Genomic DNA, 17,214 nt, shown 5'->3' with positions numbered 1-17,214 from the left:
CTCGACCTCTTTAAACACACACAGTGTACAAACCGTGGCCCTCATTATGCATCAGCCGTAATAAAACTGTCGCCACTGTGCCTGAAGATTCCTGCACATTCATCCTGTTTGTTACTGTAAAGCAGTGAGTTTACAGTAACAGCCAATGAGCCGTGGAGCCGTGACCTCCTTTGTTTTACTTCCTTTATTCACTGCAGAGTCGCTGTGTGCTCTGTCCTTGCTGCTCTAAAAACAGACTGGTGAAGTTGTTAATGCCGACTGGAGGGTGACACTGATACACACTGACAGGGCAAACAGGGTGAAGCTAGTGTGTGGTTAGTGTGTGTCTGCATGTCTTTGTGTGTTGCATTTGTGTGATAAAATGTCTTGGCATCGGTGAGTATTGTCTTAGTGTAGCAGTCTGCACTTCTGTGCATGCATGTGTTTGTGTGTACCTGTATTGTGTGAACAGGCAGGTGTTATAGTCTTATTCATGTGCATGTTTCTGGGTGTGCATGTATGTGTGTATGCCTGTGTGTGTGTGTGTTTATGTGTGAGATAATCTATAATTAAATTCCTGAGTTTAATGGGATTATCTTTGGGAGACAAGCAGCACAACGTCCTTGACATCCATCCCCCTGGTTAGCCACGGGTGAGCGACTGATAGAGACACACACATACAAAGAGTGAGAGTTGAGAAGAGAAGAGAGAGATGAGGAGGTAGCAACAAGGAGAAAAGCGGTGAGGGGACCAAAGTGCGATGAAATGCCTGTGAAGTGGGAGAAAGAGAGAGGCCATCCGGAGGGAAAGGTAACAGAGAAGTGCTTTGCATCATAATTATCTCATTTTCTGCTGCGTTACCACTGAAGGTCGACTGGCCTTTCCCTCAGCAAGCTCCCCCTCCACCTACAGCACATCACTGCCGTCCAGGCCGGCCAAAACAAAGAGATAATACAGACGGTCCTTCTAATGTTGTCTGTGTCTTTCTTTGTTCTTTGTTCCACTGATTCCTGCTGATGAATATGCGATCACCGCTCAGCCTAAATACTCACTTCTTTTTTTTAAGTTTAACCTAAATAAACCACCTGAAAAACTCACAAGGTAATCAGATCTGTAATTGATGAAATTCAATATAAAATATATTGAATTTTATCCCACAATTTTCAAATACTGAATGTAAAGAGTTTTCTTTTCTAAGTTTGTAGTTATTCAAGGGAAAACTTGAGGATAGACTCAGAATGAGTGTATGGAGTTAATGCATACAGTGTACACACATATACATGAAGTTAACTGTGTGTTTACAGTTGAATAAAAATCTATGGAGATGTCTGAAGTAGATGAGGAGAGGCAGAGCACAATAGCACATCAATGCCATGTTCCTCAGACTGTGTTCAATCATCTTAACTGTATATCTGTCCTGTAAACAATGCAGTGCAGGAACTCTAAAAATACCAACAGTGTGCTTCATCTCCCTCTGGTGGTCATTCAGAGACTAGCCCATCTTTCAGGCCGTAACCGCCCTCAATAAACACTGCATCAGAATGACTGTGGAAATACCTGTTTTTGTCATGTTTACTTTTATGATTCGATAATTGATCATATTTAAATAAACCAAATGCTAATTATTAATGTCAACAGCAGCTGAGCAATAACCAGAGTCATCAGTCGGAAATATTTGGTTTAGAAATTGAAGTAAACTGCTCCTCAAATGTTAAACAGACCCACAGATATTTCTGACCTGACCAGCCCTGAAGATGCCTTCAGGGACTGTTCAACCACACCAAACTGGGACAACTGCTTCTTTATGGAGCTGGTTTGTCCACAGGGGCATATTTGTCATGTAGAAACAGCCACAAGGCAGCCGTAAACAACCTTTTGTCTAACATATAATTGTATGTTGAGGCCACATAGAGGTTCATTTTTGACCTTTGGAATGTAAATGGGGTGGATAAAATACTTGGGACACCTCTCAGTATAATGTAAAACAACTCAACAGCACCACAAACTACAGCCGCCAAAATGGTCATAATGTCAGATAAACAATTTCAACAAAAATGAAAACTAGGCTGGCAGCTGGGTGTAATGGTTCATGATACTATAATGTAGTTGTAGGCAGATACAAGGACATTCTCCTATGAAGATATATTTTGTATTATTACAACTGTAATAGATACCAAACAAGCTGGACAATTATGTTGACAAAAATAAGTTTAAAAAAATCAGAGGGTTTGAAGCCTTTTTAAAGTCAGAAGTTTTAATAATATAAACATAAAGGTTGAACTCTTTTAAGAATTTACAAGGTGAAATCATTTGTTTATGTTTGTGAAAATAATGGAGCACAGACACCACGAGTCACGAGTTGAGAAAAGCAAATCATTACATTTATTAGCAACAATAAAACCAGAGGAACCCGAACATACCACACGTCACATTTCCGACTTCCGCACTGGGGGAAGTGGGAGTTTACAGGAAGCACCTGAACGTCTCACCGCATTGCCAGCACTCCGGCGGCTGCGAACAGAGAAGGTAGGAGCTGTCACAGTGTTTTACTGAGACTTACCGGCGTTGAATAGCGAAGTATCAGGCCTGAAACTACGTTATTCTTCGGAGTGCCTCTTCTCAGTGTGATAGCTGAGACGATTAGCCTGCCGACAGCTAACTCTGCTAACCGGCAGCTGTCAAAACAAACCATTTCCTTTAGCCAACTTTCCGCTAGCTTGGCTGTTAAATCTCTGCTGAAAGTTACCGGTGTGTTTTTACTGGTAAACTAGAACAACTACAAGGCTAATTATATCTTACACATCACTAACAAGGCCCTCAAGGGTGTTATTTTGTTAGTATATTTATTTTTAACTCATTTTAAACCGGCCTTTTTGTTGGGGTGGGGGTCTGGCGGATGTAAATTAGCTACCGACCTAACTTCGCTAACGTTAGCTAGCTTCGTAGAAGTAAACTTTTCGACATCTAGTTGCCTATAAATCCTGTCAACAGGTTGTGACATTATACTTTAATAACTTTAAATCTTAACAAACTAACTAACTGACAAGCCGACCTGCGATAAAGATGTTAGTTTTGTTTTTTGTTGGTTATTGCCACAGTTTTCTATGCGGAAGTGACTGAAAAGCAATAAAACGCCGTTAAAATAGATGGATATCACACGATTTATAGTTTAAAAACAGAATTTAGTAAATGTAAAACGTATGTGTGTTGTTAGCTTTCTTGTATTAGTCAATTTGCAGCAATGTTGAAGGAATGACTGAGTTTATGTACTTTCGTATAAGTAGTACCTTACAGAAAACTCATTGATTACAGTTTCGATCACTGATTTCATGTTTATATACAGAGAGACATTAATAGATTCATATAATTGATTTTTGTCTGACATTGTGAAGATTTACTTACTCTTTTCATAATGAATGCAGAGCTGCAACAGATAATTTAGTTGATCTACAGAAAATTAATGAGATAATATTCTAATAATCAATAATTCTAATAATCAATTAATCGTTTAAAGATTTTTCATCGTGAACATTTTCTGGTTTCCTTAGTCTTCTATGGTTTTTTAAAAATAAATTGTAAAAAATTAGTTGATTAATCGGTTGATTGAGAAATAAAATGAACAGGTTACTAGATGATGAGTTGCGGCTTCAAGTAAATGTTTTGGATTTTTGGCTGCAGATCAAAGTTCATCAGAGCTGAAAATGTTGTTTATTTAGTGATTCTGATAATCAATTGTTTCATTTATTTTTCAACTAAAAATACTAAACATTTTCTGCTTACAGCCTCTCACACATGAATTTTCTGCTTTTCTCTGTTTTATATGATTGTACACTAGATATTTCGTCAAATCGTTATTGACAGATAAAAAGACGGACAGCCAAAAAAAGCAGCTAATTTGAGAAGCTGAAAATGACAAATATGACATTTTGCCTTATTAAATTATTTGGAACAATTAGCATATTTATTAAGCATTTAACTAAATGCTGAGCCAGTAGTGAAAATAATCAGGTGCTGCATCTCTAAATGCCGCTGATTGCAAATGGAACCAACTCGATGCAGTTAACAGCATGTAGGAGAAACAATCGTGCGTTTAAAAGACATGGCTGCCGCTAATCACTGCATTAAAAATGATCTCTGTGGAGTGAATTGTCCTGACATATCTGGTGTCATCGTTCCTGCAGATGACCAGTTAACTTGTCCCTGACTCATCAGAGTTCAGCTGAGTGCTGCCACTGCCAAATGGCCCAAACAAAGAGCCAGTGATGAAGTGGCAGACCATACCCCTTTACCATTGTGCCCCTTAATGAAGCGGCAGCGTGGGTATGCGAGCAGCTCAGCGTCTGGGTGGTCACAGGATCTCCAGACAGCGTGTAGTAAACACAGCCTTACACAGCTACCACTGTTTCCATCAACTGTCTCAAGCTCAGTCTGCTTACAGATGCTCATGTCATCCAAGGTAACCTTGACAGTGACAGACAGACAGAAGGCTGCAGGTTGTTTACATGCAGCTGAAACTTGCAAGACAAGGAAAAGGGGAACAGGACTTTTACTTTTTGTCCACAGGCTGCCTACTTTAGTGTGTTATTTTCATTATCAATTAACTTGCTAATTATATTGATTTGATAAATGTATTATCCGGTGGATAAGATGTCAGAAAATGCTCATCACACTTTCTTAAAGCCTCACATGTTGCTCAAACAAGAGTCAAAACTCAGAGATTCAGTTTAATACCATAGAAAACTAAGAAAACCTGCAAATACTCACATTTGAGAAGCTGCTTAAAATTACTTGAAGGATTAATCAATTATCAAAACAGTTGAGATTTAATTTTCTCTCAGCATATTAGAGATTCGACTAATTGTGTCAGCTCTACTTAAGTGAGAAGTATTAAACAGGGAGAAAACAGAGAGGTCGTAATGTCAATCTTAAAACAATCAAGTATCTCTAGGTTGCTTCAGAAAGTAGTCTGGAGTCTGGACTACTTTAAACTTGCAAATGTTGTCTTGATTTGGATAAATACTGGTTCCTGTTGTGGACAGGTCAGGGTGTTGGTGGAAGTTTTTTCATTTTTTCAAAGAAGAAAGTATTTTTTTGATAACTTGCATGTAGGAATATAAATTTCCTACCTTCCTCCTCCTCAGATGCAGACTATAAAGTGTGTGGTGGTCGGTGATGGTGCGGTGGGGAAGACCTGCCTGCTGATCTCCTACACTACCAACAAGTTTCCCTCTGAATACGTCCCCACGGTGAGTATGATCAAAAACACAAACAACACTTTTCATTTCACTGCAGCAAACAGATCATGACTGACATTAAAGTGACGCTCTGAAATCATAAAGTAGTAACATCAAAGTCCTTAAGGGCGAGTGGACGAGTTATTTTGGTTTAACAAGACCAGGCTTCTATTTAAACGAAAGGGGAACCAGCCATAACTTCTCTTTCAATGGTCACCAGGATATAAAAAACACATTTATAGAATCACCAGTCAAATCTGATTAAAATAAGGTTTAGACTTCTACTATCCAACTGTTACAACTGTCGTAAACCTCAACTGTGCATTTGCATCACTGCACAACACGACTGGCTTGATATCAGCTGTTGTCAAGCAGTCAGTTGGATGTTTCATCTTTAGCGACTATTCTATTATTCTTTAAGTGGTTTGTCACCTCCATTATACCTTGTATATTATAATGTTTTCTCTGGTAACGTTTTGTGTTTACTGCTCTGAACACTCAGTGCCCCTGCAGCTATTTCCTGTCACACAGGAAGTCATGTTTGTTTATAGTTTGTCTGGACTGAACAGACATGAAAAGTATTGTCACCAAAACTGAAAAGGCCTTTACAGTAAGTCAAACCGGTACCGCCGCTGCTGCTTCCTGTTCAATTAGGGATTGTTACTCACTTTTCAGATGCACTCATGTTTGGTTTTACTTTCAAATATAATGGTCCAGAGCACTGATAGGAATGGTTTACCCTTCAAATATTATTAATAGTTCAACATTTTAGGAAATACACTTTAAAGGAGGAGACTGATACCTGATCTCCTGTCAGATCATTAAATATGAAGCTGCAGCCAAAGGAATGCTTAGCTTAGCTTAGTTTAGCTTAGCATAAAGACAAAAGATTGTGACAGCATAGACACAATCTGTATCAGTATCTGTAAACTCACTCATTTTAAATGAGAAAAATGTTGAACTATTCCTTTAATGTTATATTTTCTGTAGGCTGGACCTTTCTGTGCACGAATGAAAGAGGAACAGCATTTTGAAAAAAATAAAGAAGTTGTTGTTTTTCTCAGTCACAAGTGTGTTGGTGATAGTTTCCCAGTGTATCTGGTTCTTGCCGTTTGGTTGGATTCTTGGGATTGCAGCCTTCTGATAGTGTTTGTGTGGGTATATGTATGTGTATGTACAGGACTGTGCAAAGGTTTTGGGACATGCTTTCAAAACTGATGTGATGAATAGTTTTTATTTATCAGTTAACTTCATAAAAACAGCAGTAAATATTTGCTATGAACAGCACCAGTTCTCCTCAGTTCACCCGCACACATTTCTTCAGGTTGTTGGCAGGTAGGTTGTTCCAGCATCTTGGAGAACCTGCCTAGTTCTTCTCTTTAGCCTCTCTCAGTGTCTCTGTCTCTGAGGCCAGACCATCTGCTGCAGGACTCCTTGTTCTTCTTGTCTCTGAAGGGTGTGTGTTTGGACTCGTTGTCCTGCTGCAGAATTAATTTGGGACCAATCAGACGCCTCCTTATGATACTGAGTTATGGAGAAGAATTGAAGTGCCTAAATCTTCTGCACAGTGCTGTAAATGTACATGCACACACGTGTGGTTGCTTACTCTCATGTGGCAGGAAGTTAAATGATTTGAGATTCTCTGGGGTCTGTCTCCCTGCACTTTCTGTTTGATTCAGAAGTGTTGTGTCATGCTGAAGCAGCACTGTGAGGATGCAGCAGCCTCAGAGGCTCTGGAGCCTGATATAAAATCCAGGCTGTCGCCTGATCGATCCTGCAAACTCTGACTTTTTGGTTTGGGGCAGTCAGAAAACAGCTGACTGACTGTTGACAAGCAGAACCGTGCTGCTGGAAATATCTGAAGTATTCCTTACTGATGGTCAGCTTCACTGACCGCTGGCTGCTAACTGATGACTAATTTTCTACTGTTTTCTATTGGTGTCACATCGCTCTCTCTGTCAGTGGTCAGCACAGTTTGATCAGAGGATTACAGAACCAACAGCGCTGACTCATCTTTATCTTCCTCTTCCTGTCTGACTCTCTCTTGTACCTCGCCCCCCCCCCCACCTCTCCCCCCACCACTATTTTTAACCATTTGCTATAAATGTATCAGTACTGTCCCGACACTGGCTGTATATTTGTTTCAGCAGTGAGAAATTCATCGTTAGATTTAAATGGAGACATGTCACTTAGAGCATTTACTATTTAAGGTGGGTGACTATGGAACATGGTTTTTTTTTAGCTGGTCCAGTGAATAAACACTCGACAAATAAAGGTAATTTATCACAATAAAATTGTGTTGATCTGAATTAAATTTAATTGAATTGAACAACAAAAAGTAAATAAATAAAATCGAGAACAAAGTTGTAAGAATGTTTGTTTCCATCCTCTGTCATTGTGAAATAATAATAATAATTTAAAAAATTAATTAAAATTTCACAGAAAGTTTTAACATTACAGGATGTTTATTTTCATACTCAGTCATATTAAAGAATGAAAAATGTCTTAATATTTCAAGAGAAAAGTTGCAACACTTAATGAATAAAGTTGAAATATTCTATGAAAGAAGTTGTAAATTTATAAGAATAAAGTCATAATTTAACATAAACATCTTATAATTTGAATTAATCATTCAAAAAATATATAGAATAATATAAAAAAATTACCAAAAAAAAGTCTCTATATTGCAGGATGTTTATTTTGCTACCTTGTTATTATTGTTCATTGAGTACTGAAATAAACATCTTATAATTTTACAACTTTATTCTTCCTACTCGTTAAATGATGATTTAATTCTCTTATTTTTCCTAACTACCCCTGATATTTGTCATAATAAGTAACAACTGTGAAATCCATCCATACAACAACAATGATTACAAACCTCCCACTCATCCAGGCTGCTGCTGAACATTTTGGTGAGTCAGCAGCAGTTCTGTTATTATTTATTGCTGAGTGTCCCATTGTTTCGTGATCCGTTGTTATTTTTACTGCACACTTAACATCCTGCTCCTGACTATATTGGCCTGTTCTTGGTAACAACCTTATCACTCTGTGACAAACATTGTAGATTTATCTTAAACTCTTGAAACCTACAGTCACAGCTGATGATTTGATTCATTGTCCTGCAGCCTTAAGCTGAATAACAAGAGGGGAATAACCTCCTCTTCATCCTTCTGGCAGACTCGGCATAGTCACAAATATCAGGGCTTTAGAAGAAGACACTGCCTGCTGCAGAAATAGATCCATCACGGTGAACATGCACAAACTTTTTGTGTTTGTGTTATTTCCTGTCAGTCAGCTGACAGCCACCACAGTAAGAGAGAGGAGAGAGGAAGTCTCCTCCTGGAAATAATTCCTCAAAAACATGTGGCTTCACAATAATTTAATGTAACATCTGTAACGTTTCATCTGGACTGATGCAGCTCTGAATAACATAAATACTGTGGCTCCTGTTGTGTAGCTGCAGCTCTGTCTGTGTTGTGATTAGACTGTTTCCAGCAGTTTCTGTCGTCTGAGCTCCATCCAAACACATTATCATCACAAAACTGAATCTGCTTTAGTGTGTGTGTGTGTGTGTGTGTGTGTGTGAACAATGTGCTTGTCAGTGCGGTTTTTATTAGTAGTATTAGCAGGATCTCACTGAAATATATGAGTGTGTGTGCCTCAGTGCCCCACCCCTCCACCATGCCTCAACATATCTGACTGTGTTTCTGTCTAAACTTGAAATGACTTGTACCTCAGCCTGTGCAGGAGTGTGTTGCTGTGCATGTTTGTGCGTTACAACCTGACCTGTGTTGTCAGTCTGTCTGAGTGAAGTCCGAAGCTTTCTCTTAGTCTGGAAAAACAAAACCTGTAAATTGTAATGATGATATTTTTTTAGCCATGCTAGCTGCACAGCTGTGAGGATGGTGACGTCTCTCAGTCCGTTGTTCCACCACTTTGGTCCAGACTGAAATATCTTAACAACTATTACCAGGACATTTTTCTATGCTAGTAAACTATGCTAGTAAAGCCAAAATGTTGAATTGCTCTCGGTGGGAATTGTTGGGTCTCTTTCTTTCCTATACTTTATAGAGAAGGTCTTGACCTCCTCCAATTGGAAAGTGCCTTGAGAGAACTTCTGTTGTGATTTGGTGCTATTTAAATAAAACTTGATTTGATTTGATTTGATAAGGAAATAAATAAAACTGCAATTTCTCAAAATAAAAGTTTACAACAAATGAGTACAAGGTAAACTAAAGTACTAAAGGGAAGGCTCCAGATTGGTACAAACTCTGTGGCCCCAGCTGATATAAGTAAATCTGAGGCTTTTGGAGCCTCTGGGGGTCTGGGGCCCCTGAGAAGTTGCCCGCTTTGCCTGGTCAGTAATGTAGCCTTGTTCAAAATTCAAATTTAACAAGAGCACAAGAACAAAACAGTCTCAAACTGGCTAAATGATTATTTATATCAGAGGCTGATCAAAGATGGCAGCTTTCAGCTTGAAGGTTTTATTGGTAACTGGTGCTACAGACAAACTGTGGCCTGGATCAGTAGAAACATTGAGATTCGATACACAGCCCTGGACTGAGGACGTGGAGACGTAGAATATATCATACAACCAGTGATTCCAGCCACCCGCTGTGAGCCTGCCTGTTCAAATAATGACCAAACAGACAGAGGAGGAAACGCAGCTTAAATCCATGTTTGTAACACTCGATGTAGTTTCCTATGCTACAGGCTATGTCCTGTAGTTCATCTGGAGCCTGTCTGTGCTCAGCGAGCTTCATTAAAATCAAGCGCTCTCTGCAGGCTACAGCGCGCCGCGGCAGGTTGACATGTCGGAGCCGTGCAGGCAGAGCGACTGTGAAACACTCCCTGCTTCAGTTCACCTCTGCACTCACAAAGCTGAGGTTAGCGGGCACGTTTGGACCGTTTGTGTTTGTTATTGCACACGGCAGCAGCCTGAAGGTACGACAGTGATGAAACAGGAAGGAGGTGTGAGCTGAGAGAGACAGTCTGTTCACCTGAGCAGCACCAAAACAAAGCTCCCTTTACCAGCATTCAGCTTGTTTACATGAAGGCTGAAAGCACAGCCCCACACAGATTCTCCTCTTATTCTGTAATGAGGATATTCACAGGCATTTAAAATGGTTTTAACCTGATTACAGTGATTTTAGCTGCTGAATCTGTCATTTAAATGCCTTTAATTTCTTATTACAGGCCCTACCTTTAGAAACAGGTTATGTCACCTATTCCCACCAGTCAGTGATAATAAAAGAATATAATTGTGATTGTCAGATCTATGTTGCCAGAGAGACATCATTGTCACTGTGAAATGTGATTAAACCACAGTCCTGAAGAAGGAGCCTGATCCCAGACCCCTAAACGCCCACAACCTCTCTGATTTGTTCAGTGATTCAAGCAGCTCGTTGACTGTTGTTTTCCACAGATGGTGAAATAATCAACCATATAATCAGAGCTTTGTAGGCGGCATTAAGACCATAGGTCATATTCCTGTGCCACAGCCAAAACGTAGCAGCTGAGCAACAGCAACAAGTGTGGATGTTACCGTCACCGCCGCTCGACTTACAGAAACACCAGCTCTTCAACATCGACATGTCTTTGATTATTGTGAAAAGGGTTAATCGCTCCAATTATCCGTTAAACAACTTGAACATGAGCATAAGGTCACGTTGTTGATTAGAAAAAGTGAACCTATAAACTGATTTTTGTTTATTTAGTCACAAATATTTACCTTAGAATATTTCAAATACTGTTAACAGAGTCAGAACCTGTGTAACACACACGTGTGTCTTCACATTAATGCATTATCATTATTATTTGGAGTTTTTTTTCTATACTTTTTCTTGAAAAGACTCTGCCCCAGTATCTACACACAAACACACACACACACAAACACACACACAGTGGGTTAATAGCATGAAGGTGTAAAAGCAAAAGTAAGAACCAGCTTCTCCAACACCTTATGTCCTTGTGCAAAAAAGGGAAACATCATTGGGGGGCTACAGTGATGTGAAAGTGTGTGTGTGTCTGTGTGTGAGAGAGTGTTTGTGTGTGTGTGTGTGTGTGTGTGTGTGAGAGAGAGTGTTTGTGTGTGTGTGTTAAACTGAAGACATTTTGTCTGGTCTTCACTTCTTCTTCACAGACTGTTTGACTGCAGGTTTTTGTCACTGAAGAACAGTGTGTGTGTTAAAAATGAGAAGTATATTTCCTGTTTTGTTTTGACATCATACGTCTTCACACATATTTACTTCCTGTTTCTCTCTTTCCTTTGTGCTCTCTCTCCACCCCCTTTCTCTCAGGTGTTTGATAACTATGCAGTGACAGTGATGATCGGTGGGGAGCCGTACACTCTGGGACTGTTTGACACTGCAGGTAAAAATAAAGTCTGCATAAAAATAGTTTGAAAGTCGTGTGTGGATTTGTATTGTTTTTAGTGGAGGCAGTGTTTGTTGTTGTTTGCTGTTAATCAGAGTTTGTTGTGCCCCCCCCCCCCTTCAGGTCAGGAGGACTACGACAGACTGCGACCCCTCAGCTACCCTCAGACCGACGTCTTCCTCGTCTGTTTCTCTGTCGTGTCGCCCTCCTCCTTTGAGAACGTCAGAGAGAAGGTTTGTTTAGTTTCTCTCCGTCACCTTTTCAATAACCAATAATATCCTGATCAGTTTGTGTTGTTTCCAGGTAAAAGTAAAATAATTAATCATACAGAGAGAAAGAGCAGAATTACAATCCATTTTTTAATGAGTTGTTTGTATATTTGTTTTGCTGTTTGACGGCTACAGAAATAGCTTCAATTTAAACTTGCTCACTTATTTACTGTGCAAATGTTTGTAAATTACTGTCAGCGTCTCTGCACATGTGGAACATTTAGCTTTGTATTAACTTTTAGATAATCAACCATCCAGATTAGGAGCAGGTGAAGTGAAAACATGAGGGGGATTGAGAGCAGTGTGTCGGAGCAGAGTTCAGCAGCATGTTTAAAAAAAAAACACTTCACCAACTTTACCTGACATCTGTCTTCACAGTGGGTGCCAGAGATTTCACACCACTGCCCGCGGACGCCATTCCTGTTGGTCGGGACTCAGGTGGATCTGAGAGACGACAGCAACACCCTGGAGAAACTGGCCAAGAATAAACAGCGAGCCCTGAGCTGTGAGAGCGGAGAGAAGCTGGCTCGGGAGCTGAAGGCCGTCAAATACGTGGAGTGTTCGGCTCTCACGCAGGTAGAATCTGCTCACTCATAAAGCAAATGTGTCTCCAACAATAACAACAAGGAGTTATTGCACTTTTGTGAATTAACAAGCTGATAAACCAGGCGTCAAAAGACACGTGTTTAGTCACTGTGGTAACATGTAGATACTAAATTGATTACAAGCAGAGACACGTCTGGATCTGGGGTTAATGCAACAGCTGCACAAACAAAGACTGGAAGCAGTGACTGTGGCTAATTACTCAATCAGTCTGCAAATATTTTGAAAATGACTCATTGTTTATGGCAATTTTCAAGATAAAAAGCCAAACATTTGATTGGTTCAGCCTCTCAAATTGAAGATTTGCTGCAGTAAATTACTGTTGATGAGACAAAACAAGACATTTGAAGATGTCACGCTGGACTCTGGAAACCTGGGAGGGACATTTTTCACCAAGTTCATATTTTTTAATCGACCATAATTCATGGTTATGACCTGTTTCACACTGGTGTAAAAACCCTGGACAGTAAGTCCACAGTTCGACTCCCGGCCGGATCACTTACTGCACGTCCCTCCTCTGCTTGCTCTCTTAACTGCCACTGTCACATAAAGACACAAAATGCCCCAAAAATAACAAATATATTGGCAAATGAATCAAAGATTAAAATAATAATTAGTTACAGACCTTAAAATGCTGAGCTCTACGTTTAGATTATTGCATGAAGTTGCTAAAATTCAACATCTGTCCCTTTACTGATTTCATACAGCTCCTGTCTGGAATAAACTCAGCTGTTTGGTTCTCACCTGACGCCTCCTCTTACACTCTATGGGTTTTTGTTTTTGTTGGTATTTCTAATGCAGTAGAGGTTTGTGATGAGCCGTGGAAGAAAGACGTGGACACTTTGTCTGTAGGAGGAGAAGAAACAGACACGACAGAGTCAAAGTGTTTTTCCATCGTCTTTATCACAGCTTCTCTTTTATGATGAACTTTTCCACCTGAGCCAAATAGGGAAAATATTTTTGCTATATTTTGTCTTTTCTTGTTATTTCTGATGTTTCCACTCAGTTCTCTATTTAAAATGAGCTCTCTCTCTCTCTCTCTCTCTCTCTCTCTCTCTCTCTCTCTCTCTCTCTCTCTCTGTCTCTCTCTCTCTCTCTCTCTCAGAGGGGACTGAAGAACGTTTTCGACGAGGCCATCCTGGCAGCTCTGGAGCCTCCAGACACCAAACCCAAGAAGCGCTGTGTCCTGCTATAGACGCCACAGCAGCAGGAGGAGGAAGTGGAGGTGGACGGGGGGAGAGATAAACCCAGACGGGAATGGAGGGAGGGAGGGAGGGAGGGAGGGAGGGAGCACCGAAGGGAGGGGTAGGGCGTGAAGGTGGATGTGGCAGACACATGTTTTAACAGTGCCTTCAGCCGTAGTGACTTAATGGGGTGTGGTGTTGGAACGGACACAGGCTTTATTTTCGTCATAGATACGTGTCACCATAACAAGACTAACACACATGCAGAGCACTGCTAACCAGGAGACGGGCTTTTATCAGCTGGAGGAGGCAGGTGGAGCAGTACAGAGGTGTGAATCTCAGACAGTGGATGGAGTCACGGTTACAGCGCAAACTGGAAACCACAGCAGAAATTCTCTCATCTGTCAAAAGTGATGATTGTCCTGCACCAGTTTCAGGTCTTCTGAGTTAAACAAAAAAAAAACATTTCTTTGATAGTTTCTTTTTTTTATGTCTGGCATTTCCACTGCAAACTGACCTACTGTAATGGAAACATAGTCCAGACATATAATTAACTAGCTCTTCATGAAAGTGGCAAAAAAAGCTGTTTTATGGCCCCAGATTTTATGCAAATAGACACATTCTGGATAATTATGGGGCAGAATGTCCAAGTAATTAATCTCACACAGTGAGCACACAGTCTGTGCCAGGCTGCTGTCATCACATGTCCAACTGACCAACGTCATCAGTCTGCATCAGAAACTACATCCACCTCTGCCTCTGCTGCATTCAGAAAACAAACGTCTGGATGGTCAGAAGACAACACAACATCAGTGATGTTTGTGACCAGCAACAAGTCTGATTAAAACAAGAGGAACAAAAATGAAAACCACAGTCCTCGGGCAGAATAACGCTGTGACCCAGCTGAACGGCATTAGCTGCAGTGGTGACTGTAACCTGACTTCATCCATATCAGTAGAAAAGGACTCAGACTGCTTAGAGCAGAACTGGTAAATCAGAGTTTCACTGACGTCTGCTTTGCAGTATGAAAGACAATACACACACACACACACACACAGGTACATGCAGCAGTTCATGATCTATCTAATCTAAATGTCTGGAAACATGAAAAATGTTGAATGATCAGTAAAATTCAAAGTCACAAGTTTTTCACCGACACACATTTGCACACAACAGTTGATTTTATTGTCATTTCTGCCTTTTCTCTGTCCTCTCGTCTCACTGTGGACACGTCCCACCCCGACCCAAACACTCCAGCTCCACTGGACTGTGACACTCCAGTACGTGTTTCCCTGAAGTCTCACAACCACATACCACCTAATATAGACAGAGCATTCACCGAAGGTGTGACACGTGGAATTTTAACATCATTAATCAACACAACATGAATTTTGCTGCAAACAAGCCTCTGTGCTGCGCCGGCAGTGACGGGACAAAACAGGAGGAGGGCGTCGTCCGGTCAGAGCCAAAGCTCCCAGTGTTCCTGGAGGTGCAGATGAGTGACAGCCCCAAAGTCCACAAATGGTCTATAATTGGATGCTCAAAGTGGTAAATAACCCCCAGAGTCACAGATAAAAGGACGTCATCAGATAAAAGTAGTCATTTCAGATTTTGTGTGTCCATTATAAAAACCTCCCGCTGCCACAGTTGTTGACTGTTGATGCCTTCAAATCTGCTCCCACTGCTGAAAACATCCTGAAAAAGTCCACACAGCAAAAGGTTTGAGGCTTAAATCAAATCTAATTTACATTTCACTTCCTGTCTGAGTTTTTATTCTGAAATCCATGTGTGATGCTGTTGTGGTAGATGTGGCTGAGGAGCAAACTTTTCACACACACACACACACACACACACACACACACACACACACGCACACACACGCACGCACGCACGATCTCCTCGTGTTTCGTCCACTCCTTCTTCTCTCTCGTGGCCCGACTGGAACCTCAAGTGCTCGTGGGTGTGTGAGCACCTCCCGGAGGCCTTACAGGGGAAAGCCGCTCAGTTTAAAGGTTCATCTGTGTTGTTTCTCTGGCTCCAGCAGCAGCAGATCATCAGTGTTTGTCGACATGAACGAAGCTCAGATCTCAGACTTGAATCCGTGATTGAACAAGTAAAACCTTCAGGTGTGTTGAAGCAGCTTCACGGACGGTAACTTCAGACTCGAGGGTTTTTGCACAAATGAGCTTTAGTTTAAGTTGCTGTAATTGTTTTAAAATGAGAAAATGCAGCCGTGTCATCTTTCTCTAGAAAAATTCAAATGTAAAAGTGAGAGCTTTGTTTTGCAGTTCATAAGTTCACTAACTTGTGTCACTTTAAAGTGGGAACATTGATAATAGATCAAACATTTTTTATAGATTTTGTTGAGTGATGTTTCCTAACACTGAGGCCGAGGTGATAACACTTTAAATCCTTAAACTGAGGGTGTTTCCCATTAAAATGAACTAAAATTCCACTTTGCTTATATATTATTTCCATTGTTTTGGAGATGACAGTTTATTCTAGTTAATGTATGGATGATTTCAAGTATTATGTATTTTTTTCTTTGCTTCTTATTGTTTCTTGGGGAACATTATTTTAGCTGTTTTGTTTTTTGTTTGTTTTTTTGGTTTTTTTGGTTTTTTTTTGGTCACACAGTTTTTCTTTTTTTCTTTTTAGATATTTGCACCATTTACTTGACGGTTGAGTGCCAACAGCTTGAGTGAGTCTCTGTGGCCTGGTTTGTCAAACTAAACGATCCTGATAATAAGCTTCTAATTGCAAAAACAACAACATAGTAAGAGCTGAAGCAATAATTACAGATGTGGAAAACTCTGTATTGAAAGATGAATGTTGCAACTGGTGGGTGTTTGGAAATAATAAAAATAGTACTTGAATGTTGTTTCATTTTGACTTGATTCTGTTTTTCTTATCTTAAATTTCAGCCTCATTTCTTCCTCCTGCTCCAGTTTTTTCTTTTTTATCATCTGCATTAGGCAACTCTCACCTGATTACCTGTGGATTTTGTCTGTTTTGTTTTCTTTCATTCTTCTTTTTAAATAAAGCTTTCATTTAATGAACAAAAATGCATGAAATTTTGTCATCTTGTTATATCCGGGATAAAATTATTAGAAATTAGGGAACTATAGAAGACGTGTTTTATGACTTTTGGTATTTTTTAATAACCCTGTAATTTAAAAAGAATTTGTATATTCAAGAAATCCTTTCTACAGCAACGCAAAGGCAAGATTTTTGGTCCTGAATTTATTAGATCAATTCTCAATCTCAAATCCAAAAAACAAATCTTGTGTTATAATGTAGCCAAAATAATTATATAACAATAATAATTAAAAATTCTGTAACATTTTTGGTTGTTGTCATGTAGTCTGCTTTGAAAGGTAACTGAAATAAAAATATATGTAAAATATATGTAATACAAAATAATCTCTCCATTAATTTTAACTACATCAATTAATTTCCTGATTATAACTAATTATTTTTAAATGTATAATTATGTCAGTGGCAGCTTTGGGACTCCATACAGTCTTCACTCGTGGTCCAGGGCTGGGGGGTTACTGCAGCACCCCA

General features: G+C 39.9%; 1 protein-coding gene across 1 annotated transcript; it reads left to right on the top strand.

Annotated features, from left to right (window-relative positions):
• The first annotated feature begins 2,388 nt into the window (after positions 1-2,388).
• LOC139633907 (cell division control protein 42 homolog) lies at positions 2,389-16,523 on the top strand. Its single transcript, XM_071499969.1, has 6 exons — positions 2,389-2,505; positions 5,121-5,225; positions 11,516-11,588; positions 11,715-11,824; positions 12,239-12,436; positions 13,569-16,523. The coding sequence occupies exons 2-6, from the start codon at positions 5,121-5,123 to the stop codon at positions 13,656-13,658; spliced, it is 576 nt and encodes a 191-aa protein (XP_071356070.1). The 5' UTR covers positions 2,389-2,505; the 3' UTR covers positions 13,659-16,523.
• The last annotated feature ends 691 nt before the right edge of the window (positions 16,524-17,214 follow it).

Source organism: Trachinotus anak, unplaced genomic scaffold (genome assembly GCF_046630095.1).
Source record: "Trachinotus anak isolate AG129_WGS33_773 ecotype Australia unplaced genomic scaffold, CSIRO_AGI_Tana_v1 ptg000016l, whole genome shotgun sequence".
NCBI classification, from domain to species: Eukaryota; Metazoa; Chordata; class Actinopteri; order Carangiformes; family Carangidae; genus Trachinotus; species Trachinotus anak.
The sequence above is the reverse complement of the archived record's forward strand: the minus strand, read 5'-3'. Positions and strand labels throughout refer to the sequence as shown.

What these genes read in the sequence shown, in the direction of transcription:
- LOC139633907 (XM_071499969.1), top strand. Translation starts at nt 5,121, where the DNA reads ATGCAGACTATAAAGTGTGTGGTGGTCGGTGATGGTGCGGTGGGGAAG. An exon ending in TTGAGAACGTCAGAGAGAAG is followed by an intron (nt 11,825 to 12,238) that starts GTTTGTTTAGTT and finishes CTGTCTTCACAG; the next exon opens with TGGGTGCCAGAGATTTCACA. An exon ending in AGTGTTCGGCTCTCACGCAG is followed by an intron (nt 12,437 to 13,568) that starts GTAGAATCTGCT and finishes TCTCTCTCTCAG; the next exon opens with AGGGGACTGAAGAACGTTTT.